This window comes from Parambassis ranga, chromosome 19, assembly GCF_900634625.1.
Source record: "Parambassis ranga chromosome 19, fParRan2.1, whole genome shotgun sequence".
Lineage (NCBI taxonomy): Eukaryota > Metazoa > Chordata > Actinopteri > Ambassidae > Parambassis > Parambassis ranga.
Window position 1 is genome coordinate 8,715,683 of NC_041039.1, and position 25,808 is coordinate 8,741,490.

The window sequence follows — 25,808 nt, forward strand, 5'->3', positions numbered from 1 at the left end:
TTTATTCAGATATTTATTTTTATCCCCCCTTTCCTTCATAAGGTGATACACAAGGTCATAAAGCCAAGACTTATCTGCATGGTGAGTACATTTCTTTGGAATTTAGGTGAAGTAGCCCTACAAACAGGCCACACATGTCAACGCCTAAATGTTTATGCAGTCCAGGTCCTGGCTTCTCTCATACAAGGACTTGCACCAAACTTCTATATGTCAAATGCAGTGATACCTGTTCAACAGGACTGGACACAGTGTAGAAAAAAACTTTCCTGATAAAGAAAAATGAAGTAGGGCTTCAACAAAAGATAAAATATGAGAAAAAATATAAACACTTCCACTATAAAATGCTTTATTACAAAATTGTGAACAGTGCCTTGGCAAAATGATGCTCGGGCTGATTTAAACCCAAATAAGTTGCATAACTTTTTAAAAAAAGGGTTTGCATAGAGCACAATTTGACTAGAAGTAAAAGTCCTGAAATGCATTCAACTTAGAATAATGTACAAAACGTGAACAAATCAACAGCGTGATACAAAATGTATTAAAATGAAAACTATCGATTGCAAATGAAGTTTATTTCTCAAGGCACATCAGTTGGTTAAAAAGGACACATTCACTCCAACGGTCTCCAGATATTTCAGAGTAAAGTTACCACCAAATGTGGTTTATTTATTTTTAGTGTATCAAGACAGATGTGAGAGTAAAAAAAAAATGTCACCCACTGTGCTTCATCTCTAAGGCCCGGTCTTTCCCTTAACTACCCAGGAGAAGTGTGCAATTTATATATCACAAAAAATGATGCACAACAATAGGGAAATGAGACGTACAACTGTGTGCAGAGTTTACAACAAAAAAAAAAGACAGCTGGCAAGACAAGCTTCTCGACTCGCCAGGAGAATTTGAGTAATTATTTTTGGAGATTAGGCCTCATAGTGTAACCTATTTATAAACACATAATCTCAATGCAACAGATAAAAACATATGTAGAATGATGAAAGATGAAAAGGCTTAAAGGCTGTTGCTTTTGATTTAGCCCTTAACAAAAAAAACTATACTTTCAAAGATTATGGCAGAATGTCTTTGGCTGCTGCAACTGTAATACAGTATGTAAAATGCATAACAGTGTTTCTCTTTCAGTTGTCCTAAGATACAGTATAGTGTAAACATATATAATACCGCTGACAATATAATTAGCAGGTGCTGTGTAGACTGTACTTGCAACACCTTTTTCAGGTTTTGTGTGCTTACCCTAGCAATAGTGAATGTTAATAAAATTAGCAGTACAAAGATATAAAAACGTCTTGAGAAAATCTAAATTTAACTTACTGTGGTTTGCAATTAGAAGAAACCTGAAATAATCACTCTGACATTATATGAAATCTAACCTCTGCTCAAAATATATATATTCCTGGGATTTGCCAAAACAAGCTTTAAAACACTTTTTTTACACACTTTAGAAAAAAAACACATTCCCAGTAAGATTTTAACTCAGAACTCGCACTGATAGTCCCATTGTTTACATTCTAGCAGAACAGCAACTGTTACAGACAGGACGTGGGACTAATTGAAAAACTTTGCCCATATAAGGATGTGGGCCACTGATATCATAGTTCTGATAAAGCATATCTGTCCATACAATGTCCTCCTGGACAGCTGGGCACAACCAGCGTGATGCAGAGGAACAACAACCCTTCTCTTACTGGTACCAGGGGGTCTTCCTGACCCAGTGGAGGGTAAAACCTGCATCTGTCCGGATCTTAATGGAAGCTGCCTCGGCCTCCCTGACCGTCTCCTTCACAGACTGCATCAGGTTCTGAGCATTGTGGACCAACATCTCAGTGGCCTGAGCAAGAGATTAAAATACATACAAGCATGAGGGAGAGTCAAAGACATTTTAACCCATTAATATAGCAATCACAAATATGACTGACCTGCTCTGACTCCTCTTCACTGATGTTGGTACGACCCAACATGGTGGCCTTGACTGTGGACAGGATTTTGAGCTGAGTGCTTATGGTGGGAATGCGCTCACACACCTGAAACAAGGTGGTAAAGTTAGATGAGGTCAAAAAATATGCCACAATTACAGTAATTAAACCCTCTGATGAATGTGTGGGAACTGACCTGGAGCAGGTTGGTCCGGATACGTTTGTCGGTACACTGCTTGGCGACTTCCTTAGCCAGGCGTGTGACTTCATCAGAAGCCTTAGCAATGTCCTTGGCGCACTGGATGAGGGCACGCTTGTTTCCGCTACCTCCACGCACCAGACGAGACATCTCTGCCATAAGCAAGGCCATTCGCTTGGCAGCACCAATAATGTCATTTCCCTACAAGGTAACAGAAACATGATCAACATGAACATGATTTTAAAATAAATAAAATAAAATATAATATTTTTTTTTATTATTGACTTACTTTGCTGGACCATTTGCGGGCTTCATCGTGAAGTTGCCGAGCAGCCACCATCATGGGCTCATTAACCATGTCACCAGCCTTCTGCTCAGGGAACTCTTCATCTTTCTCCTCTGGGGGAGGAGGTCTTGGGGGAGGAACCTCACCCTCTGGAAGAGGAGGCTTAGGAGGTGCTGCCTCATCACTGAGCTAGAAAAACAAACAAAAGTTGCTTTGGAAATTCAACCATAAGAAATCTTTTAAATTAACCTTCCAAATTCAAACTTACACTGAGCTGATCCAGTTCAGGGGGAGGTGGAGGGAAGTCTGGCTCTTGAGGCTGGAAAGCCTCCCTGACCTTTGCCACAGCACCAAGAATCTTATAGCCTGAATCTAGAAAGCCCTTCTGGAGACCTAAAATCAAATGATCACTCATTAGAAGGTCCCACATACAGAAAAAACAAATTCCAAGAATCTGTTAGCAAACAGAGTTAGCTTACTTGGATCCTGGATATTCCCAGCCACTGCCTTAGCATTCATTACCATGGGAGAAATAGTCTGGCTCAGTTCATCAGATGCAGCCTTCACCACCTCCCTAAATTTAGGATCCTCAGAATTCTCCACCTCTCGTTTCGCCACCAGGAGGATACGGTTGGCTCTGCGGGCAATGCTGGTGGCCCCGGCTACCAGCATCTGAGGCTGGTGATTGGCCATGGCCACACGGCACTTATCCAAGTCTTTCTTTATGGCCTCCTCTGAGGCATCAAGCAGAGATTTGGTATCTATGGCCTCATCCACCAAACCTAAACATTTAAAAAGAACCATAGGTCACCACACAGGAAGATACAAATCTCTGTTCTCCTGTCATCCACATCTTTTTTGCACCTGACCTGTCATTTTTTCCACATTGTCAATCCACTGATTCTTCATGGTTTCAAAATGTTCATATGCAGCTTGGTTTCCAGGGTTCCTCAGCAGGATACGAGCAGCAGATACCACCTGAAAAACAATCCCACCAAACATTAATTTGGAAGTGCACTGACAAATGCTAAAGATCTGCTTAAGAGGCAAGAAACACTTAAGCTCTGTAGCTTGTGATGCAGAGTGAAGGGCAGACACAAACAGAAACAGATATAAACACTCAACCATGACTTACTTGTGGTGTTAAGTCTCTTGTTGACTTGACGGCAGCCTGGATTCCCTCCACTGTGCTCTTGTTAGCAGTGCCAACAGCAGCAGCCTTCTCTGCTGTGGTGCCAAGCTTATTGGCATGGTTCTCAAAGTTGGCAGCTCTTTCCTCAAAGACCTACACATGATCAAATAAAACAATTATCCAAAAGAGATGCTGGAAATAATACAAAACTCTGCCAATGAATATAGGAGGCTTGTTGCAGTGAGATCACAGCTGACTATAACCACAAACCTCATCTCTGTTGGGGGCGTCAAGTGGGGCAGTAGCAGCAACTGCCAGTAACTTGATGGGGGTGGTTGTGTCACTGAAGATGTCAGAAACCTCCTGAGTCATCGCCTCTTGCATCTTTCCTTTCAGGTCCTGATAGGAGGACAAAAAAATGTTACAACCAGACAGCATCCTCAGAAAAAGAAGGGGGCCCATTTAGTCTAAAACCTAAAGATAATCAATAAATAGTGATATTAAAGATTATTTAATATAACATATAACATATGACACATGTTATTTCCAGTCATTAAAATACTCATTTGTGGTAAAAGAGTTTTGTATCTCTACCACCACTTTTTCAATCAAAGCAACTTGACTCAAGGATTTGTTTAAAAACGTTTCACCACTGACTCTTGGACAGAACATGGTTTGGATGAATGAGAGCATCCACAAACTCTACTATCACTGTTGACCACCAGAGGGGGCTGTTTGTCTATCTCCATATGTGAACCCTGAGTTCTCAACTATTAAGCAGGATGTCCGAGTAAGACTGACTGTGGAGTGTGAGCCATCTTACTTTCAAGGCCTCCTGGAGTTGCTGAGCCACAGCGCGTGCCTGAGGGGAGTCCTCTTCACCGCGTGCAGCCAGGTCGGCCAGCTGGGCCATGAGCTGCTCCACCTGCTCACACTTACCCAGCAGCTCCTGCCTATATGGGCCGGGGAGAGCGTTGGCCAGCCTGCGCCCCTCTGCTACCAGACCACGGATGGCTGCCTGGCCTAGAAACACACAGATATTTCTACTCTTAAGATTTTCATAAACTTGCAATCGTTATTGCTTCATTGATGGATGCATCAATATTAAAGTTGTAAAGGTATCCTTGAACAATCACCATACCCAAAGCAATACGTTCCAAGACCCAAGGATATTCTCTTTACAATGAAATAGATATGAAAGCATTTGCAAAGGTGGCACTTTGTACTTTAGGACATAATTAATTGTCAGCTCATTAAGGAGGAAATGTGCTTGTTTATGCCAGTTTTGCAAAAACTTACAAAGAAACCCTAGTGTAGTTTCTGTCTACTCCAATGCTGTTTCCACTCTGATATTGTAGGTACCAGTTGTGCAGCCATGCAACTTGCAGCTCTCTTGTAAACATGAACAATGCTGTCCAGGTTTAGATGGAGATTGCCAAAACCAAAGAAAAATACTACAGGGCTGGGAGAGTGTTAAGGAATGTTGAGTACTGTAGGAAGCAAAGTGTATGGTCTGCATTTAAGCCACAGAAACAGTGGAAGGAATGTGATGGAGTAGGAGAGACAAGGAAGTTAGGGTGGATCTGGGCCAGACTCACCCACGCCGCTGTCATCCATGGTGGGATTGTCAATCCAGCGCTGCGCCTGCTCAATCTTTCCTTCCAAGTGAACAGCTGCCTTTGCAGGCCTGCTGTTGGCCACAGCTTTGTTGGTCTTGGACTGCAGGTTCTGCAGAGCTGTTGCAATCTGTTTAGCCAATGCCCTGGCCTCAGGCGTGTCACCTTTACCCCTATAAAGAATTAAAAACATCCATTTCATTTATTATAAAGATATGGCAGTATGACTAAGTGCAATTTCATGCTGTCAGCTGAGCCAAACTCTTAAGCAGATCTACAAATATGGTAAAACTTTTTACAGTTCCATGTGCAGGCCATAACTCCATATTCTAGTTGTAAAAAGGTGGATTTATAAATTCTAGTATGAATTCTGTAATCCCACAGGAAGAAAAGCTAGCATGCATTTTTTTAAAGTTTGCAAGGACAGGAGGAATGCCTCACCAATCTATTGACATAACATTATTTTGAAGTGATGATAACCATGACTGTACAATTTCTCATTTTTTTCTGCCCACAAAGTCAGACTCTTCCCTGGCAACCGAAGTAAACAGTGCACCATTAATTATGTCACTACAGAACTGGTTCAAGTTGCATCTGAGCAGCAATAAAGTGTGACAGCACACCAGCTGGGTAAGGGGAACCAGTAGATAATCAATCTCAGACATAAACCAAGAAAAAACAAACCCAGCATAAATCGGCCTTATATTTCACTCAATCATTAACTTACTGTCTTCTGAGATCAGACAGCTTGGCAGTCATAGCAGCGATCTCTCCAACAGAGCGCAATATGTCATCTCTTTCTTTGGGATCTTCACACATGTCTGCAATCTTTTTGGCCTCTGTAAGCAGGGCCTTGATATTCTCCTCTCCCTCTGGGCCACCATTAGGGTCTGCGAGCCAGTTCTGCGACACAGTAAATGAAATATAACAATGAAAACATAAACAAATGCATTAAGGGGTATATTCTGAGTTAATTACTCACCTGTGCAGCATCAATCCTTTTGGCAATGGCCTGCTTGGAGTTAGTCATGGCCTCCAGTTTGCGAGCAGCATTTTCCACCTTGCCTGTGAGCACATCGAGCCCCTGGGAGACCTGCTGTGCCTTCTGCATGGCGGCTGGGGATGCCCCTTGACCTCTGACGGTGGACAAAGACAACACATGGATCTCATTATTTACAGCATCACTATGCCTGAAGGGACCACACAAACTGCTTCTCTAAATGACAAAACATGTTTGTTTCTCAAAAACGTTTTAGTCTAATGGCCCTTTTGTATAAGAACAGTACCGGTACTTCCTAAATTTAAAACCTTTATTTCCAGACGAGGCTCAGGGGCATCACCCAGTTTTCATAGGGATAAGAAAACCAGGGGTTAAAATAGATTATAGATTAATACCAGACAGCTGCTTTTAATCTACCATGACTCAGGGTCTCTGGTGATAATCAGATTTCATATCACTTCCTCTCTTACACACTAATCCCCTCTAATATGATTACTGCATTACATCACCTACCCATTAGGGATGGACAATGAAACTGATGTACATAATTATAGAATCCAAGAAACATACAGGAAACAAGCCTATCCAGAAGGCTATGACAGAATAATCTTGACACAGAAACACATACAAGGCTGTTTATGGTGTATGCTGTACCTGGCCCTCATCTCAGACACGTGGTCAGTCAGCTGGCCCAGAGTCTTGGCTGTTCCCAGAATATCTCTACGCTCCTTCCCTGCACACAGTTCACCGACTTTACCAGCTTCATCAAGGATCTGTCGGATGGCCTGCTCACCTGCATCCCCTAGAAACAAAACATGTGCATTCAGACTCATCAATAATGTCACCAAATTCAATAAGGTCACCACAAGAACATGATTAGCAGCAGAACAGTGGGAGCAGGAGGACATGGATGTGTTTATTACCTGGTTGGGCATTTGGATCCCTCAGCCAGTTCTTAGCCTGAGCCATCTTTGAATCGATGAGGCCCAGAGCCCTCTTCATCGCCTCTGTGTCCTTTGGGTTTGAAAGAATGGAATAAATTGCAAAGTCTTAGGAAATCAATGTAACTAAAAGCTTTGAATCATTCCATACATCTGAAACATGACATGATTTTTAGTTAGTTTCAAGTCAGTATTTTTTACACATTTATATGTAGAATTCAAGTAATGACATATTTAAACTGAGCTTGCAGTGCTCATTCAGTTATTCTAAAGCCACGTTCAAGGTTCAGAATTGAGCACTGCCATGATCAAATCTCACTGTTTAGTTGTTTAATTGCAAAATCCATGTGCAGACCCTCGTATCTGTCAGGGATAACCCTGTGGAGCATGCCGGTTTATCATTCTTTTCTATCAACAATAAAGAGCGTGTCATGTTATAAAAGCCCAATGGTTCTCCATTGTATCTCCATCAGAGTGGATGGAAATACAACAATCTATTCAAGAGTAACTGACTCGACAACGAATGCTCTCATTGCCTAAGTCTGTGAAAAGACAAAGCAGAGTCCTGTAGGACATAGTGCAAAGCAGAAGCAGAAGACCCAGTCAGATGAAGACAAGTTAGCTCTTCATGGTACAATAAAAGTGTCTCAGAAAATAATTCTTCATAAGGAAATTCAATCTTCATCACAGGGAGAGCAAATCTCTGCTCTTTGTTTTAAAGGTATTGATGACAAAATATGCTTGAGCCCTCACAATGAACCTCTTGTCCAAATAAAGTGAACAAGCACTGTTTGAGTAACTGGGAGTGAGGCGTGACAAAAGAAACAGGGAAAAAAAAACAGGAAGTACAAAGGTGTGAAATGATCTCACCAGAGTTGTGTGGGTGTATTAGTATACTGTTCAAACATGCTCTACATGCAGCTGCTGTTCTGTAGTAATCACCTCATTGTGTAAATGTTGGAGTAAGTGAAGTAAAAGTATATGAATAAAAGATTTGTGTGCCAATATTAAACAACAAACTACATGCTAACAGTCAAACATTTGATGTGATATTGTGATAGCATCAGTAATGTTAACAATATAAAGGGAGAGCACACAGAAAAAAAACATCTGTGGACAGAAACTCTTCCAATCATACAAAAAAAATCCATATCAGATTTCTTCTCCAACAGGAGAAACCTGATGTTCATTGAAAAAAAGAGATCAACACTCAGAGAATTCTCCCTTATGACACTAAAATCAATACTGTGTGAGTCAGGTCAATCAATATCCAACAGGCTAAGGACGAGGCTATAGCAAGGTCTAAATGACACCGGAGGGAGACACACAAATGTTGATACAAAGTCATGTTATGAAGCAAAATAAATCCAAAGAACACTGCACAGATCAACATTTCAGCAATCCACCCTTCTTTACTCGACACTTTACTCAATAAACACCCTCTGTAATTCAATAATTCTCTAATTTTGCACTATTTAACCTCATAACTGCCTAATTTCTGAGAAGCACACAATGGCACCACAAAGCACAATACAGCACACTCATCTGTCAGGCATGCTGCTGCACAACCAAGGGGCGACAGAGGTACGGCTTACCTTCTACAGGGGGTGAAGGGAAAAAGAAACAGTGAAAAGAAAAGTAAGAATGACATAAATACAAAATACACATACCAACTGAGAACCACAGGAAAAAACAGCGTCAACAAAAATAGAAGTAACACAGAAAAGAGATATGTTAGAGCCTCAGGGTGGGAAAAAAACGATGTGCAGAGCTTAAAAAGAAAACAGACGAACCAGATAGAAGCACAAAGAACACCTGCCTACTTTCACGGAGTAAGCTTAAAATATTGTTCACACCTGTCAAAACTGAAGAATAAAAGTGCAGTGCTTGACAGAGAAAGACAAATACACCCAATAAAAATGTCAATTCTTTATAAAGTCATTGTGTAATGACCTCAAACAAACTAGGGGAATACAGGCATTTAGTGGATATACCTTGTTGGCCCATGCATCCTCATCCCAGGATGTAAGCTGCAGCACTCTGATGATCTCATTTATCTCAGCGCTCATTTTCTCATAAGTGAAGTTCCGGTTCTTCAAGGCCTCCTCCACACCCTGACCACCAGATGTCTTGGTCGTTACAAATATTTTAATACCTGAAATCACAATAAATGACTCGTTATTCCAATTAATTTCTGCTGACATGCAACATGCAAGAACCCCCTGGCATGAAGGAAGTATGTGGTTACCTGAGATGAGGATGGGCAGCAGCTCTTTGACTGTATTCATAGAGTTGACCAGCATCACGCGGTGCTCTTGATGTGTGAGCTCCTGCTGTCGCTCATCTATCATCTTTGCCATTTTTGTCATACCTGGATAGAAATAGGGGAGGACATAATGCATTTAGTTCAGCAACAAACTTTAAGTGCACCTTTAAAAAGATGATTTTGCCCATTTTTTTTAGCGTCAGCAAGAGTGTCCAACAAAAACAGCCTTTGCTGAAATTCATGACAGCAGAATGATTTAGTTTCTGAGTGCAATGTGAGCAAAGACACCACCAGTTGCTGTTTGATCCGAGTAGCTCAGTTTCTGGATAGTCTCTACTGGCAATATCTTCTTACACAACTGCACCTCTGGCTTTCTCTGCTGCAATACTTCACTGTATACTCTACCTAATGAAGTCTTTGTGCATAGCATCCTCCTAAAATGTTATCTGCAGCTAGCAATGAAGTAAACACAGTAATGCCGAAAAGTGACAACAGTATCAAACTTTTTATGGCATGATGAGACTGACCTGGTCCCAGGTTCTTTGTGTATGTGATTAAGTCCTCCATAGACTCCACCACCTCTGCCACAGTCAGATACTCCAAGATGCCTTTGCACACGCGAATGATTTTGCGGACCTGTGACAACGTTAGAATAAAAGAAACAAAATATAACAAAAACATTGCACATTTCAACAGAAAAGGCACTATGCAAACACATTGCCTTCACATTCCCTCTAATTACACTCTGACAGTGCTGCCTAGTGACATTCCAGCCTCTTTGTCCTGCCTCAAATCCAGCTTTATGTGGCCAGCTGAAGTCACCACTCCACTACAGAGTGATCCCTAAGCTGCATTGGAATACATGATGGCAGTGCTGACTGATGAGTCTTGCTGACTGCTGCAGACAGTGCTGCGATGCCTGATGTGTGCTTTACAGAGCGCTGATCTGCAACTTCTCCCTTTCACTCTCCATTCCTGAGAGAGAAACAAGGACAGGCCTGATAGATGATACCCTAAGAGTCAAGATTTAGGAAGTGTTTCTGTAAGAAATATGGAGAGTTCCACAGACATGTGCAGTATATTTATCTACTGCTCTCCCTTTATAGGTATTACAGTACCCAAGGGGAAGGCAGGGATCGACACTTCCTTATATACAGATACCAGAGGAGCCTGAAGTACCCATTAACAAGTTGCTGAAGCCCTTATAGCTTAGGCCAACTCCTGAACAGAAAAATACAATGATACTATCAAACACACATTTCCAACCTATGTATAAGGCAGGAAATTGCAACACAAACAATGGGTGCTGAAATAAACTAGTGTGTCACTTGATCAATATTTCATTGCTGGAACAGAATCAGCAAAAAAATATGAATGAATGAATGAATACCTCAGCCTCATCAAAGGTGAGGAGCAGGTCAGAGGTCCCAGACAGGATGCCCCGAGACCCATCGATGAGGTAATCCCGAGCAGGAACGGAGTATGGATCAGCTTTCAGCATAGAGGCAGCCTGCACTAATTTAGCGCATGCATTCTCCACTCTGTAGAAAGCACAAGATGATTTATTAACAAAAAAAACGTTTTAAAACAACATTAAAACAAGTCATGCTGATGATTCAAAGCCCCTCAGAAGCCAGATGAACATTACAAGAGGAGCCTGCAACAAAGACAGATGGAAGCTTTTAGGATACAGCTAGCCCTAACTTACTTTATCTGCTGTGTAAACACAACATTTATTCCCCTTCTGATTTGAATTTTGAATACATATGTATGCAAATATATTCACATTCAGGGGTTATATTGGAAATTGGGAACATGTTAGTCCTTTCTTCTTATAAAGCCATAATTCTTCATGTATCTATTTATATATGCATTTCCTAGATTAAAATTCATCATTGATTCTATGAGAAATTGGATGTTTCAAATCTAAATTCCACACCCATTACAGAGGGATCCTACTCACTATGCAAACAGCTTACTCTTGTCTTAAGTTACTCAAGCCTGCTGTTGCTGTTGTAGCTTCCTTCCTCTACAGCAAGTGCAGTGTATGAAAACCGATCCTGTTACATCAAGCTTCAGCAGAGTATACACAATATAAGACTGATTTGCATATTAACTCAACTTTGCTTTTTAACCCTCATGCATTGTTCGCAAACACTACCCTAATGTGTTGTTCGGGGACAAAAACGTCCCCTAACTTTAACGGTTTTAAAAATATATTAGATAAATATTTTTTTGAAATTTTTTTGCATAGACCTTTTAATTAACTTCAGTTCTAATCAACAGTAGTGAAAAAATCATTTTCCCCCAGGATTTTAACCCTTTAATCACCAATTTTATGAGGGGTGGTGCTGAAAATTGAAAAAAAAAAACACAAAATGGCTCATTTTTAATAGAAAAGGTGAATGTGGACTGGATTCTTTTGAACCTTTATTACAGTCTTGGTCATGTCAAACATCAGTAAAAAAATTGACTTGATTGCATTATTAGTTTTTGCACAGCACTGGATTTTCTTTTTTTCTCCCTAATGTGTTGTTCGGGGACAAAAACGTCCCCTAACTTTAACGGTTTTAAAAATATATTAGATAAATATATTTTTGAATTTTTTTTGCATAGACCTTTTCATTAACTTCAGTTCTAATCAACAGTAGTGAAAAAATCATTTTCCCCCAGGATTTTAACCCTTTAATCACCAATTTTATAAGGGGTGGTGCTGAAGATTGAAAAAAAAACACACAAAATGGCTCATTTTTAATAGAAAAGGTGAATGTGGACTGGATTCTTTTGAACCTTTATTACAGTCTTGGTCATGTCAAACATCAGTAAAAAAATTGACTTGATTGCATTATTAGTTTTTGCACAGCACTGGATTTTCTTTTTTTCTCCCTAATGTGTTGTTCGGGGACAAAAACGTCCCCTAACTTTAACGGTTTTAAAAATATATTAGATAAATATTTTTTTGAAATTTTTTTGCATAGACCTTTTAATTAACTTCAGTTCTAATCAACAGTAGTGAAAAAATCATTTTCCCCCAGGATTTTAACCCTTTAATCACCAATTTTATAAGGGGTGGTGCTGAAAATTGAAAAAAAAACACACAAAATGGCTCATTTTTAATAGAAAAGGTGAATGTGGACTGGATTCTTTTGAACCTTTATTACAGTCTTGGTCATGTCAAACATCAGTAAAAAAATTGACTTGATTGCATTATTAGTTTTTGCACAGCACTGGATTTTCTTTTTTTCTCCCTAATGTGTTGTTCGGGGACAAAAACGTCCCCTAACTTTAACGGTTTTAAAAATATATTAGATAAATATTTTTTTGAAATTTTTTTGCATAGACCTTTTAATTAACTTCAGTTCTAATCAACAGTAGTGAAAAAATCATTTTCCCCCAGGATTTTAACCCTTTAATCACCAATTTTATAAGGGGTGGTGCTGAAAATTGAAAAAAAAACACACAAAATGGCTCATTTTTAATAGAAAAGGTGAATGTGGACTGGATTCTTTTGAACCTTTATTACAGTCTTGGTCATGTCAAACATCAGTAAAAAAATTGACTTTATTGCATTATTAGTTTTTGCACAGCACTGGATTTTCTTTTTTTCTCCCATTTTGTCCCATAGACTTACATTATAAACACACTTTTTTTGACTGCACAGCCATGGCACTACATAATCATGCATTCTTGATTGTTGGTGGTTTACCCTGTTGGTAGGAGGTAAAATTTGTGATTTTTACAGTTAACAACTTAATTACCATATTAACCCTTTACCTGCAGGCCTGTGCTCATGTAGTGTAGTTTCTGGCTTGTATATGGAGTTATAGGGAGTATTTTAGCACATAATTGTGTGTCTACACACTGTGTGTGTATGTTAGAGAGGAAGAGAGCCATTTGCACACTGATCTTGTTGTCTGTGAGTACACACAACCACAGAGTCTTCATAGTAAACAAAAACAAAGAAAGTGTTGCTATGCACGTGTGGCCCTTTGATGTCTACAGGTGCAGACTAAACAAAACAAAAAGGCAAGTGGTCTTACATGTGACCTTGTGGTCATTTGATGGTGAGAAGAGCAGAAAGCAACATGAAGAGAGGATTCACTTGTGCACAATCTCTGGAAATGATTGTGCAGCCTGGCTCTATGAAGGGCCAGGCTGTGAAGCTGTGAAGGCTGCACAAGTAGATCCGTCACTTGTTCACAAGCGAATCCTTCATTCGTTCACAAGTGAATCCTTCACTCATGCACAGGTGAATCCTCTCTTCATGCTGCTTGCTGCTCTTGTCACCATTAAATGACCAGGAGGATGCATGCAAGTCCACTAGTGTTTTTGTTTTGTTTAGTCTGAACCTCTCAGCATCAAAGGGCCCGGCACTTACTTTTAGGGCTGCAACAAATTTACTTTACTTTACTTTACTAAACTACTTTTAATACTAATTTTAGTAGGGGACTAAACTGTAGATTAGATTTGGTTAGTCAATGATTATTTATTATGTTATCAAGTTATCTATCTATGGTGTCTATTTAGTAACATGCACATGTACGTATGGTCGTGTGGAGCGCAACACACCATGGAAAAGGGGCACTTAGACCTCACTTAGACTAATTCAGTGATCTCAACTGAGACACTAACCTAAAAGTAAAGTCACTCTACTGGAGGACGTGTTTTCCGAAAGCTAAAAAAAAAAAAAAAACAGCTATTTTACCCATCCACAACTTCAGACGCCAGAACTCCTGGATGTTTTCATTTTACATGCTTATGCATTGCCGTTGTACGTCTGAATTAGGTACACTTCACTTACTTAGTAACTTTATTTTCCTGACTTTCCTTCCCTGACAGTGTGCAAATGGCTCTCTTCCTCTCTAACATACACACACAGTGTGTAGACACACAATTATGTGCTAAAATACTCCCTATAACTCCATATACTTAAGCCAGAAACTACAGTACATGAGCACAGGCCTGCAGGTAAAGGGTTAATATGGTAATTAAGTTGTTAACTGTAAAAATCACAAATGTTACCTCCTACCAACAGGGTAAACCACCAACAATCAAGAATGCATGATTATTTAGTGCCATGGCTGTGCAGTCAAAAAAAGTGTGTTTATAATGTAAGTCTATGGGACAAAATGGGAGAAAAAAAGAAAATCCAGTGCTGTGCAAAAACTAATAATGCAATAAAGTCAATTTTTTTACTGATGTTTGACATGACCAAGACTATAATAAAGGTTAAAAAGAATCCAGTCCACATTCACCTTTTCTATTAAAAATGAGCCATTTTGTGTGTTTTTTTTTCAATTTTCAGCACCACCCCTTATAAAATTGGTGATTAAAGGGTTAAAATCCTGGGGGAAAATGATTTTTTCACTACTGTTGATTAGAACTGAAGTTAATTAAAAGGGCTATGCAAAAAAATTTCAAAAAAATATTTATCTAATATATTTTTAAAACCGTTAAAGTTAGGGGACGTTTTTGTCCCCGAACAACACATTAGGGGGTAAAATTTGCCCACAGTGTACCGTTGACCTATGAAAAATTTTAAAATCATATTAACAAAATTTATGTAAAATTAAGCTTATTGAGGAAAAATGATTCAATTTGTCCACATATTGACAAAGTTATGGCCAAAATAAACAGAAAAATTTCTCTCAGAGGACAAAAATGTCCCGAACAACGCATGAGGGTTAATATAAAAATATACTTTTAAAAGCAACTTGCATCTAACATAGTTGTTTTGAGATAAGGCCTGGTTATTTCATTTTGTCTTGTGAGCAGGGAATGAGGAAGTTGGTCCTGGACAAATGTATTGTCACATATAATATTTGTACAGATGATGCAATGATGTGAATGTTACATAAGAAAAAAAAAATATGTCAAGACACACACATTAAGTTGCTTTCACAAGATGTGCTTTCAGCCTCAAGAGAAGCTCCACTCTGACTGGCCCAATTTAACCCCTGCTTCAACAGAAAAGTAAATGATTGATAGTTGCCTCCTGGGTGTGATGTACTCAGTGTACTCCAGAGCAGCAAAATCTGCAGGCTCAGCCATTTGGTTTAGCATCATACATGCCACCTGCATAGTATCTCAACAGCCATTTTGCACATAGAAACAGGCAGCAAGCCAAGAAACGACACATGTTCCAGTTCCCACAGTATACTGACTCCCTGCTGTTGCCTTTGGGCCAATTGTTGCCATAGTAGTGAAGGAACATTGCTATTTTCCACATTTTCAGCATAGGAAATGCCAAACAAGAGGAACTTAGTTTCCATTCTTCTGAAAGAGTCTCCTGCTAAAGTATGTGCATTACATCGAGGCTGACGTGTGTGTGTGTGTGTGTGTGTGTGCGTGTCTTTGCAGCAGCAGCCAGCAGTGTCCTTCAGTGTGCACTAGAGTGAAACAGCCATGCATTAAACCGGACCCCGGCAGACACTATATTTAGCAAAGGAGACGCATTCCAGCACATGTGCTGATGGATGACGACAGGGTGACGATGTGACTTTGAGGCGCCAAATGTGTTGAGCCTGACGACCTGTGCCTGTCTGCCTTCCGCCCATGACTGTAGTCTCTCATGTAATGAGGATCAGTGACAGGCTGTGATAGAGAGACAGAACCTAAACACAAATTAATGATTTAGGCAGTAGCGATGAAGCCAAGGGAACATTTCTACATCAACATGACTTTCTTCTTATAAAAACCAAAATGAGCAGCCAGTGACTTTTATGAGAATGTATCTGAGTTTGTGGCTTGCTCCTTGAGGGTAACGGAACTCCTTCCAGATCAGTATTTGTTACATCAAGACAAGACCTTGAGGCACTTAACATGCCATGTCTGACCTTTGCCTGGGCACAACCAGCCAATACTGCAACAGATAAAGAGAGAAAGAGAGCCAAAGAAAGGCTTGTGGGTTCCAAATACTGTAGAGAGAACGTTATTTCATCTACGCACATTCAAGACGTTTATCAATGTATGACTAGGAGGCATTCAAGAGCTCCTCTTGTGCTTACTTGATAAAAGCTGGTGGCATGTCCCTTTTCATGATCTGGTCTTCTGTAGTTTGGACAGTCTCCTTTCCCACCTGGAAAATACAGAAACCACATCATCATTTAAATGGTTTAATAAAACAATAAAAATCAGATCAACTTGTTTTCTAAAGCAGGTGCTCAATGTAGCATTTTAATCTTTTTTCAGGATGATAAGGGGGCCAGGGGCTCCCTATGATCCAGAATGCTCTGGGCAAAGGTCGGGAGGACACACTGTACAGGTCATGAATACATTACTGCACAATCACTTAGAACATTTAGAGTTGTGGGAGAAAAATAGTGGCAAGTAGCCAAGGTGTGCACTTGGATCAAGCTGTATAGCAACGAAGCCATCACAGTGCCTCTTCGTTTTGCAGTATTTATTGCTGCACATTATTTTTGATTGCAAGGCATTGAGATCATTTCAAAATGTGATCATTTAGCCATCATTGAAAGGTGCCATATGTTCCTCCGGTATAAATGACAAGCCAATTAGCATTGATATTTAGAAACTGTTAAAGATCACACCACTGGAGACAGCCACAGCCCTGATGACTAGTTCATCAGTCATGTGGATTTGTATCAGTCAACACTTACAGCAAAGCTCCAGCACAGAGTTTCAAAACAGTTGCGCAGGCACAGTGAAGTTTAAATCTGTCCCACAGCCTTTATGCAACTTGAGTACATTTCATACATCATAGCATGTCATATGCATGAGTAAAACCTCTTCTACCACAACCTTCCCCGTAGAGGAGTTTTGTCTTTAATCATGCACTTTTCCTGAATGATGTCCAGTTACTTGTCTAGCGAACCATTATTTCAACAAGGCAGCTGCTGGGGGGACGCCAGGCCTCAACCCGGTTATAATGTGTAAAGCAGCTGAACACCTCATCTCCTTCAAATGCCAAAATGACTCACCTCCCCCGCCGTGACCTCAGCTCTGAGACACAACTCACCCACATTGAGCTGCCATGGGTCATCATGAGAGATCACATGCACACATACTGGGGCATGGGTCATGCTAACTGGGTTAAATGGGCTGCATCATGGCCCAGAAGGGACATGCTGGATGTTTTCTTTTACACATCAAAATTTAAACAAATATACATAAACAACACGGTCACGCTAAATTGTATGTATAACAGTGTCATACATAATTTGTAACACTTTGTGTTACCATGCTGAACCTCTCTATTCTTGAAATCAGAAGACATTAACAAGAAACATCATTTGATTTTGACAGAACAGTATTTATGGGTGAACTCCTGGCACCTAAATAGGTGCTGCTTTTATTTCAGGTTATTCAGGATTCTACAGTGAGTTTTCCCAGTGAGCTTGTTAACATGTCTGACTACAGGCCTTAGCAGAGCCTTTCCAGATGGTTGACATGGAGGCAGTAATGAAGCAGGGCAGACACACATCTCTTTATTGTCTTTTCACTAAACCTGCGGGAGTAGCTGAGGGGTCATAAATTAGAGCCAAGGGCCATGCCAAAGTAAAACAAAACTAAGCAGAGGAGACTATCCATCTTAAACAGAAGAGACTACATGAATATGCCACCCTGACATTCCTCTGAAAACAGCTACTTTCCTGACCTTTGATTTGATTTGGATAACGTTTCTGAGGTACTTAACTAGTTCTGACTAAGAAAAAACCTTACATGCTTGTGAAACCTCAGCAGCAGTACTGTTTATACAAGTTCAAGTCAAGTTCAGACATGACCTAATTCTAAACAAAAATGCAAAGGCATTTAACAAGCGCTGAGTCATATTCTCCTGAAAGCATCAAGCAGAGGCTCCTAAAACCCAACAGATTAGAGATTCTCTGTGCTGTATTCAATCCCTGTCCTCTTTTCCTTACTCCCCAGTAGAGTCTCTTCCTGTTGTCTGAAGTTCAAAAACAGTCTGCAGAAGCGGTCCAAACAATTCACTGTAAAAATAGAACTGTGACCTGAGTTTATGACTGTTGTTGTCAAGCAGAGGGAGATGCTTGGCCTTCTTCACTATTTTCAGCCTCTGTCAAGATTTTGGACCACATTCTCATTACGACCCAGTTTAACACCCACTTTATTAGTGTAATTGCAGAGCAGATTGGACAACTGTAAATAGTGTAAGATTTTTTATTTTGAAATAGCGTTCCATTGCAATTAGCTGAACAACTTTTATGGGTGTGACCATGTGTACTTAATATACTATAACTCATGCATACTGTAACATATTGCAGCACAGGTTTCAGGTGTGAAATGGTTGTATGTACTAGGTGATATCTGTTAACACTGTACAGGCTTCAGAAGTGAGACCTGGCAGCCAGTTCAGCCTTGGTGACATGCTTCTCATAGAAAGTCACAATACTTTAAAGCTTTACAGCCTCAGCACTGCCTTGTGCTTCGTGATGTGCTCGTGCTTCTGGTTCTCAGTTACTCAGCGTGCTGCAGCTCTTTTAAAGCTTTATCTGCATCATGTATGTGCTGCTAGCTGCAGCAAATAGCTCTGCAATCACACTCACAGTTTCCTGAGGAACTGCCATTCTAGTTTATATTAATAGGTTCCATCTGTAGCTCTCAGGGGCTAAGGATGGCATCTTCTTCTAGAAAAGAGGAAGAGAGACTTGTGGGTGTCCAGTGTCAACTCATTCTTCATAAGAGATAAGACCCACAAACCATAACACAAATAGACTGACCCCTGAATAGATTCTAGCAAACCACTTTAAGGAGGAACAGCTGTTCTCTTCCACCTACTTTTGAAAACTGATTCAGTGTCATCCTCATCCAAGCTGCCATTATAACGCTACTGGCTGTCAGTCTCATTTACCATTTGTGTCTGGAGTGGAAACACGGACACTTCTTTTACCCTCTGAGAGCACTGTATGGAAACCCTGTGCTGTGAAGTAGCCTGATAAAGTGGCTGTTCCTTTAGAACAGACTCAGCTTTGTTGACAGCAGCCCATCGCTCTGCCAGGAGAAGAAAGGCCACTCTGAAAGCCTCAGGACTGCCAAGACAGAGCCTGCCTTTCACATGTTGGGCAGTTTTAGCACAATGCTGTGTTAGTCATGGTGACCACAAAGATCTACAATAGCAAAATTCTGCCAAGCACAGGCACAACAGCCTTTAACAGGAACAGGTAGATAAATATTGTTTTATTCTCTACTAAGATGCATTTCAGACCCCAATTCTCTCTCTGAGTGACTTTGCACTGCAATCTGATAAGGATATGATGGCATAGCACTGCGTTAGCCATCTTTGATCAATAATCTCACAACAAGCAAGTGATGGTGCTCTAAGGTATCAAGTGGCTTTTGACTAATAATGACTCAGTTGCCAGCAGAGAGGTTGCACTGAAGGTCAGTGCCTTTATCATGTCTGTCAAGCGGCGTCAAATGTCGATTATTCATTTGGTTCAGGAAGTAGATATACATGATGTGTCCAAGGCGATGAAAGTCACAGATCAAAAGGCCTGCATGGGAGTGGTATAACACATTCCTCTCACTGGACTGCTTTATTTATAAGCACACGATAAAAAAATGATGGACTTCTACATTATCTTTTCCTTCAAATATCACTGGTGCAAATAATGGGTATTTGTGGAGGGACTTCGTTCAAAATAATTACTAAATAATTATCCACAGTTATCTCTCACTTTGTGCATTGTATTCTTTGTTTCAGTCTACAGCCATAAACACTCTTTTGCCGAGGGAGAGGGGCTTCCCGTCGATGGCTCACAATCTCACTGCGAGCTGGGCTGACAGCTGCCGGGTCTTCCTGACTTGGCTTCCTGCATTTCCTCTTCAACTCCACCATGTCCTCTTATCCAGACAGTTTTCTCATCTCAAGAACAAAATGAAACTACAGGTGCAGTATTAACCCATAGCACAACTATACTTATTTCATTTCTATGAAGACTAGATTTACTATTTTCATTTAATAAAAAGAAAATGTGCATTATTACCAGAATCAAAAAGTGTCCATTGAATTGCAGGAAGCCTGAGTACCAGGCAATAGGAAGTAGTTTCTTTTGTATGCCTATAAAGCACTTTAGATAATAAACATATTTGTTTCCCATCTGTAAAGGATTAAAGAAATAGGTCTTGAAGATTCCAAGTGTGCGCAATGAGTATGAAGTCATATTTTGTTTGCTTAACTCCAAGCTATAGCTGAGCCCAACCCCCACTGACTGCTAGTGTAGGTTGTTGCATAAAGTACACTAGTGTTTTGTGACAGCAGAAATATTGCAGAAGATGGAAGCTCTTCTATTTCACTACTCTTAATCTGCACAACCACTGAGTGATCTACACACAGAGGCATCTCCAAAAGTCATGTGACCTGTGCAAACGGGAAGAAAAGCCTTTTAGGTTTATCCGCTCCAGGACCCTAAATCACTGGCCTTTTTAAATCCCAGGTCTGTAAAGGAGGAGCTTTAAAAAGAGCTAAACTAAACTAAAACTAAACTAAACTAAACTAACACAAAGACTGACACTGGTAGGTATGGTAGGTAGAAAAATATTTAACTCTCACAACCACTTGATATCCAATATAAACTTTTGTAACTGTGTGCCTACCAAAAGTCATTTTTCTCACAATGTTTCACAAACAAAGTCCTTTAAAGAATTAGAGAGAAAGAAATGAACTTATTTTAAATTTCTTAGCATCTTGGTATGTTTCTAGCTCTGCTACCAAGGCAGGTTTTTGTTGTATTTTGTGTCATCACTGCAACATGTGCAACATAAGCTTACTGCACAAGCACTAACTATACCACATAGACCAGTAATCCACAGCAGTTAGCCACATCCTGCTAGTAAAGATCTGTATTATGGGCCAGACGGCAATATCACAGGCACAGACCTAGCTGACCTTCCTCCTGCTGTGGGTTAATTGATAATCTTTTCATTTGTTCGTCATTCAATGGATCAGCACAACCCCCCTCTGAGCTAGGATACATTCTGGTTTGTTAGGAATTCTTCACATTCCACACATTCATCTTTAATTGAGGTCTGGCTCAATCAGAAACAACAGGACAACAATGCTAAGCACTACTGAAGGGCCTTGCTTAAATGAAGAGACATGATTCACAGTAGTTTATGGTCATGCTATGCTCACAGTGCTGGGTCAGGGCTGCACTTTTATCTCCATGCATGTGGAATAATAAGATTAGACTTTTCAAGGTATACGGATTTGCACCAGATCTCTCCAGACAAGCTAAAACCATCTAAGAACTGGAAAAGCTCACTTTGCTTTTTGTCTGAAGGTGAAAAGAAACACAGCCATCCAAATTTGTAATATAAAAAGGATAATCACTTGTGACCCACTTTTTGTCAGATGTTCAGCTCATCCCATCTCATCTCACTTTAATTAGCTCCCAGTGTAAGCCCTGGCTGCAGAGATCTTGGATAGAATTCATGAAAGAGGAAGTCTGTGCAACATGTGGTTTTCTGGGAAAAACCGACAATGAGGTGAATAGCTTTCCTTTGAAACAGCCCACGATGAATATGTCTAGGGAGACATGCACTTACAAGATTTCTCTTCTTTTCACTTCCATAATCCTTTCCTTGACAGTGATTTATATTTCAGTTAGATTTTTAGTTAAACTGACAGTGACAACAGGTGTGAAAATTAAGAACCCTACAAATTTAATTTGATGAAAAACATTGAACTTTGCATGAGGCATTTGCAAAATATGGCAGCAGCAGGACAATAATAAAAAAACATTTTCTAAGTAGTCGCAGATAAGCTCTACACAGTGTCTTTGTTCCCTCATTAAAGTGCTTCATTGTATGACTCAAAAAACTGAAACCAGAAGAAATTACATTTGAACTTTAACTTCTATGATCTCATAACACTGTCCATGTTTTAATGTTGCTAAGGCAACTGGAAATAATTACAGACTCATTCATTCATTCATGTCCTGGAAACATCTGATCACAATTCAAGATGTCTGGGGAGCCTGCATCATTTCACCCCCTAAAAAAGTTAAGGATGCACAGGACATTTTGTCAGGACATGCTGACAAGAACTGCATGCAGGTTAATCACCCAAAGGGAATAGTTATAAAGCTAGTCTGCAAATTACACAATTGGAGGCAGAATAAATGGATAAAGTAGACTATATAATAAAGCTGATCTGATGGTTTAGCCATGACTTCATGACTGTTGTCATCACATCGGTCTGCAATAATATAGAGATGTATCCACCTATAGTATTTTAATAATAATAATTTTCATTGGAAGGAAGTGTGGGTGGGTGTATATAAATAATCGAGTACTGTGGTATTGGACCTTTAATTTAAGAGGGGGCCTTGAAGAAAAACAAAAGGGAGAGTATGAGGTAAACCAGCTTGAAATGGTGACTGACAATAAAACTTAATGAATAAATTATGAGCCTATGGTAGGCAATCCCTCCAAATGAAACGAAATGAAAATTCCATTGCTGACGCCAGAGTAATTGCCAAATTTATCGCACAACAACTGCCTGGGGCTATGGGTTTGACCAGGCTGACAGAGTCAACAACACATAGGATCTATGCCTGCCTTAATTTAGCCTGTATGCTTTACTTTCTTTACAAGCCGCCCTATCTGACAGGCCATTCATATCTTCTTTTTTTCCTTTTGCCATGTACTGGTCTGTGCTTCAGGATAAAATGTAAGGAAACAACACAGTCATTTCCTTACTTGTGGTTCTGTGGAATACCATTGTGGCTAGATCATTTTAGATTCTAAATACACCTAAAACCACAGTTGCATCTGGTCAAGGGGGTGCATGTAATTTAATGTTTTTACTTTAGAAATACATAATTAATAGCCCCGAAGACATTTTTACTGCTGTGTGAGTGGAAAAACATGACAAACTGATCATGTATGAGCGCTTTCCATTCTGTGTCAAGAAAAGTCCTAGCGGCAAAAACATGTGGCAGGTTCTATAAAATAAGTGATCATTTATAAGTACAGCACCAATGTGGCCATCAAGTGGCACATGTTATCTGAGATTCCAGGAGGAAAGACAAAGACAAAAAGGTGACGATCACATTGTGTTATTCTCACTTTTATACACTTATGTTGGGTTTGGGTGCACAATGTATGAGTAATTTATGGCACAATTTTAACAAGCAAAAAAAAAAAAGATCTACCACTGTTTCATCACAATATGGTTTCATGGGAGACACAATTTTTTGTGATTTTGCTTCATCCCACTATCAGCTAATATAGTTTTTAATGACTTCTGGGTCTTTTGATAATATAGTATATCCTAATACATTACACAACTACACAGCTCTGTTTTTGATGCTAATCAGAATTATTGTAAACCTCTGTGCTGCCTAATATATGATAGAGATTTTTTTTCCTTCAATGAACTGACAACCCGTGCTGGTAAATGTGTCATTGAAGTGATTAAAGTAAAAAGTAATTCAGAGTATACTGCTCCTGTACCTGGCTCACACAGTACAACCGTGCCTACGTCAGGCTATGGCAGGCAGCTCCAGAGGAGGCAGGGCATATTTTCAAGGGGAAAAGGGCGTCACTGCCCTTTGCCCCGAGTCAAATAACTTCAGGAAAGTTTGCACAGATCTTCTCTGCCATTACACACAGCTAAATACCTTTATATTTTGAATGAGGTAAATGCAGCGTTTATACTAGTATAGTAATTTAAGTGGACGGTTAGGGACAAAGCGACAAAGCCGCCGAGCTTTGCCACAGTTTACCACATACGAATGAAAGAAAGTTACTCACCCGAACAAGGTTGCTGACGGCCGCCTGCACTGCAGCCACCGGCGCCGACAGATCTGGGATACCTTTCCCATCAACTTCACCTTCTTCGTGCATTATCACCAGATGGGATATCTGCTGAGCCACCGGCTCCAGGATACTTTCTATCGTCTTCGTGTGAAAAACCGGCATGGTGGCAACTTTAATTCACTATCCAAGTAAAGAAATGTACTACCCGAGGCAGTTTTTCCCTAAACTCCCGTTACAGAAGCCTGAAGCAACCCCGACAGCTCCTTTTTCCAGGACAGTGTCCGGTATGAAGACTACAACTACTGCCGTGAAACCATCAACGCGACAAACTCCCAGGCAGAGGGAGAGAGCGAGCACCGGATACGTCAGCGGACGTTGTTCGCCTTTTGTCCAATCAGTGCAGGAGAAGATGAGTACCGTGGGGTTTGATTGGTCGTTCGGGGTGCCATTCTATAACGGTACCTCCCGCTTCCACACAGGCGAGTTTGCTAGAGATCCGAGTGCTCCCTAAATTACGTAATAGACCCTCATGTCCTAAAAAGGGAAATATGTGTCTACTGTTAGTGAGCAGAGGGATTCCAGTCGCTGTGAATTGACTAGTCTGCTTCTGGCCCTTCCAGCACAGAAATGACTCACAGGGATTCAGATGCCAGAGCTCACTGAAAACAAACAGGAGAGTACAGGATATTAATAACCTCTTCAAAGACATCCATGATTTTTTTAATAATATTTATGCAATCCACCAAAAATAAGTAAGACATCACACAACTCACACAGAAGATCTTCCCCTACTTATCACAGGCCTAATGTGAGGCACACAAACCTCAGCTTTCTCAGTGTCACATTTTTACAATTCTTTGTCTGTCCCAACCTCACAACCGGAAATAACAATATTTTTGGTTTTAAAACCAACTGCCAAGCAAACCAGCTAAGGAATTCCCACAGAATCCCAAGAGGGGCTGCAAGGCAGCGGCCCATTGCCTAAAAAGGAAGAGTCCAAAAAGAAAGAATCAAGGAAGTTACTCGGTTTGAACCCTTGTGTAAACATACAAGGAGCTGATGTGCTTTCCTTTTATGTAAGAGGGCTGTTATAGCAAATGGCAATGAAGAGTTCTGTCTTTCATACTCAAAAAAATATACAACAGACACTAGCACAGCATGTAGTTCGTCCAACATCTCCTGAAAGTCGATAAATGCACACTGAATGTAGCAGTCCATCCTGAATATAGACATCAAAGATGGCCTGTCGTTCCCTTAGCTCTCCAGTTACTGACAAGGCGGCCCCACGTGTTCATGCAGGAATGTGCAGGGCTGCTCAAGATGGGTGGTCTGCACCTACCACTACTGTCCTACACTCCCCTCCTGATAAGACATCTGACAGGGTCCTGCTGCTGTATGGATGTGGGAGAATCTCCTGACAAACAGCATAATCAGAGTATGTACTCAGAAACATATAACTAGAGCAGAAAATATATAAAACCAATGTATTCTATGCTTCATCAAAATCAAAGCTGATGAACATTTATTCATATGACAACAAGTTATGACTGAGTTTCTGTTGGTTGCTGGTTGGTTGCCTCAACAATCATTGAGCGCCATCATTTGGTTCAAAGAAGTAAATGCAGTCAGTGGAATGAAACATACAGTGCAGAGCTCTGCACATTTCCGTGGTATGTTGCAAGAAACTGCAGCTAAAAG

General features: G+C 40.3%; 1 protein-coding gene across 2 annotated transcripts; it reads right to left on the minus strand.

The window, feature by feature from the left end:
* Nucleotides 1-332: 332 nt before the first annotated feature.
* LOC114451913 (vinculin) lies at nucleotides 333-24,450 on the minus strand. Of its 2 annotated transcripts, none has more exons than XM_028430901.1 (21): nucleotides 24,105-24,450; nucleotides 16,373-16,443; nucleotides 10,756-10,906; nucleotides 9,893-10,001; nucleotides 9,348-9,470; nucleotides 9,094-9,254; nucleotides 7,082-7,172; nucleotides 6,813-6,960; nucleotides 6,141-6,294; nucleotides 5,886-6,061; nucleotides 5,141-5,331; nucleotides 4,366-4,565; nucleotides 3,813-3,941; nucleotides 3,546-3,695; nucleotides 3,280-3,388; nucleotides 2,890-3,192; nucleotides 2,679-2,803; nucleotides 2,414-2,599; nucleotides 2,122-2,325; nucleotides 1,929-2,033; nucleotides 333-1,840 (listed from the first exon to the last, which is right to left on the minus strand). In XM_028430901.1, the coding sequence occupies exons 1-21, from the start codon at nucleotides 24,270-24,272 to the stop codon at nucleotides 1,694-1,696; spliced, it is 3,201 nt and encodes a 1,066-aa protein (XP_028286702.1). In that variant the 5' UTR covers nucleotides 24,273-24,450; the 3' UTR covers nucleotides 333-1,693. The 2 variants fall into 2 exon arrangements, with proteins under 2 accessions (XP_028286702.1, XP_028286700.1); XM_028430899.1 differs by having other exon boundaries at nucleotides 7,082-7,175.
* Between the last annotated feature and the right edge of the window lie 1,358 nt (nucleotides 24,451-25,808).

Excerpts from the sequence above, each read along its gene's own strand:
- LOC114451913 (XM_028430899.1), bottom strand. The coding sequence starts at position 24,272 with ATGCCGGTTTTTCACACGAAGACGATAGAAAGTATCCTGGAGCCGGTG. Across the intron at positions 6,961-7,081 it reads GGATCCAAATGCCCAACCAG|GGGATGCAGGTGAGCAGGCC; the intron begins GTAATAAACACA and ends TTTTGTTTCTAG. Across the intron at positions 2,804-2,889 it reads TGGGAATATCCAGGATCCAA|GTCTCCAGAAGGGCTTTCTA; the intron begins GTAAGCTAACTC and ends ATTTGATTTTAG.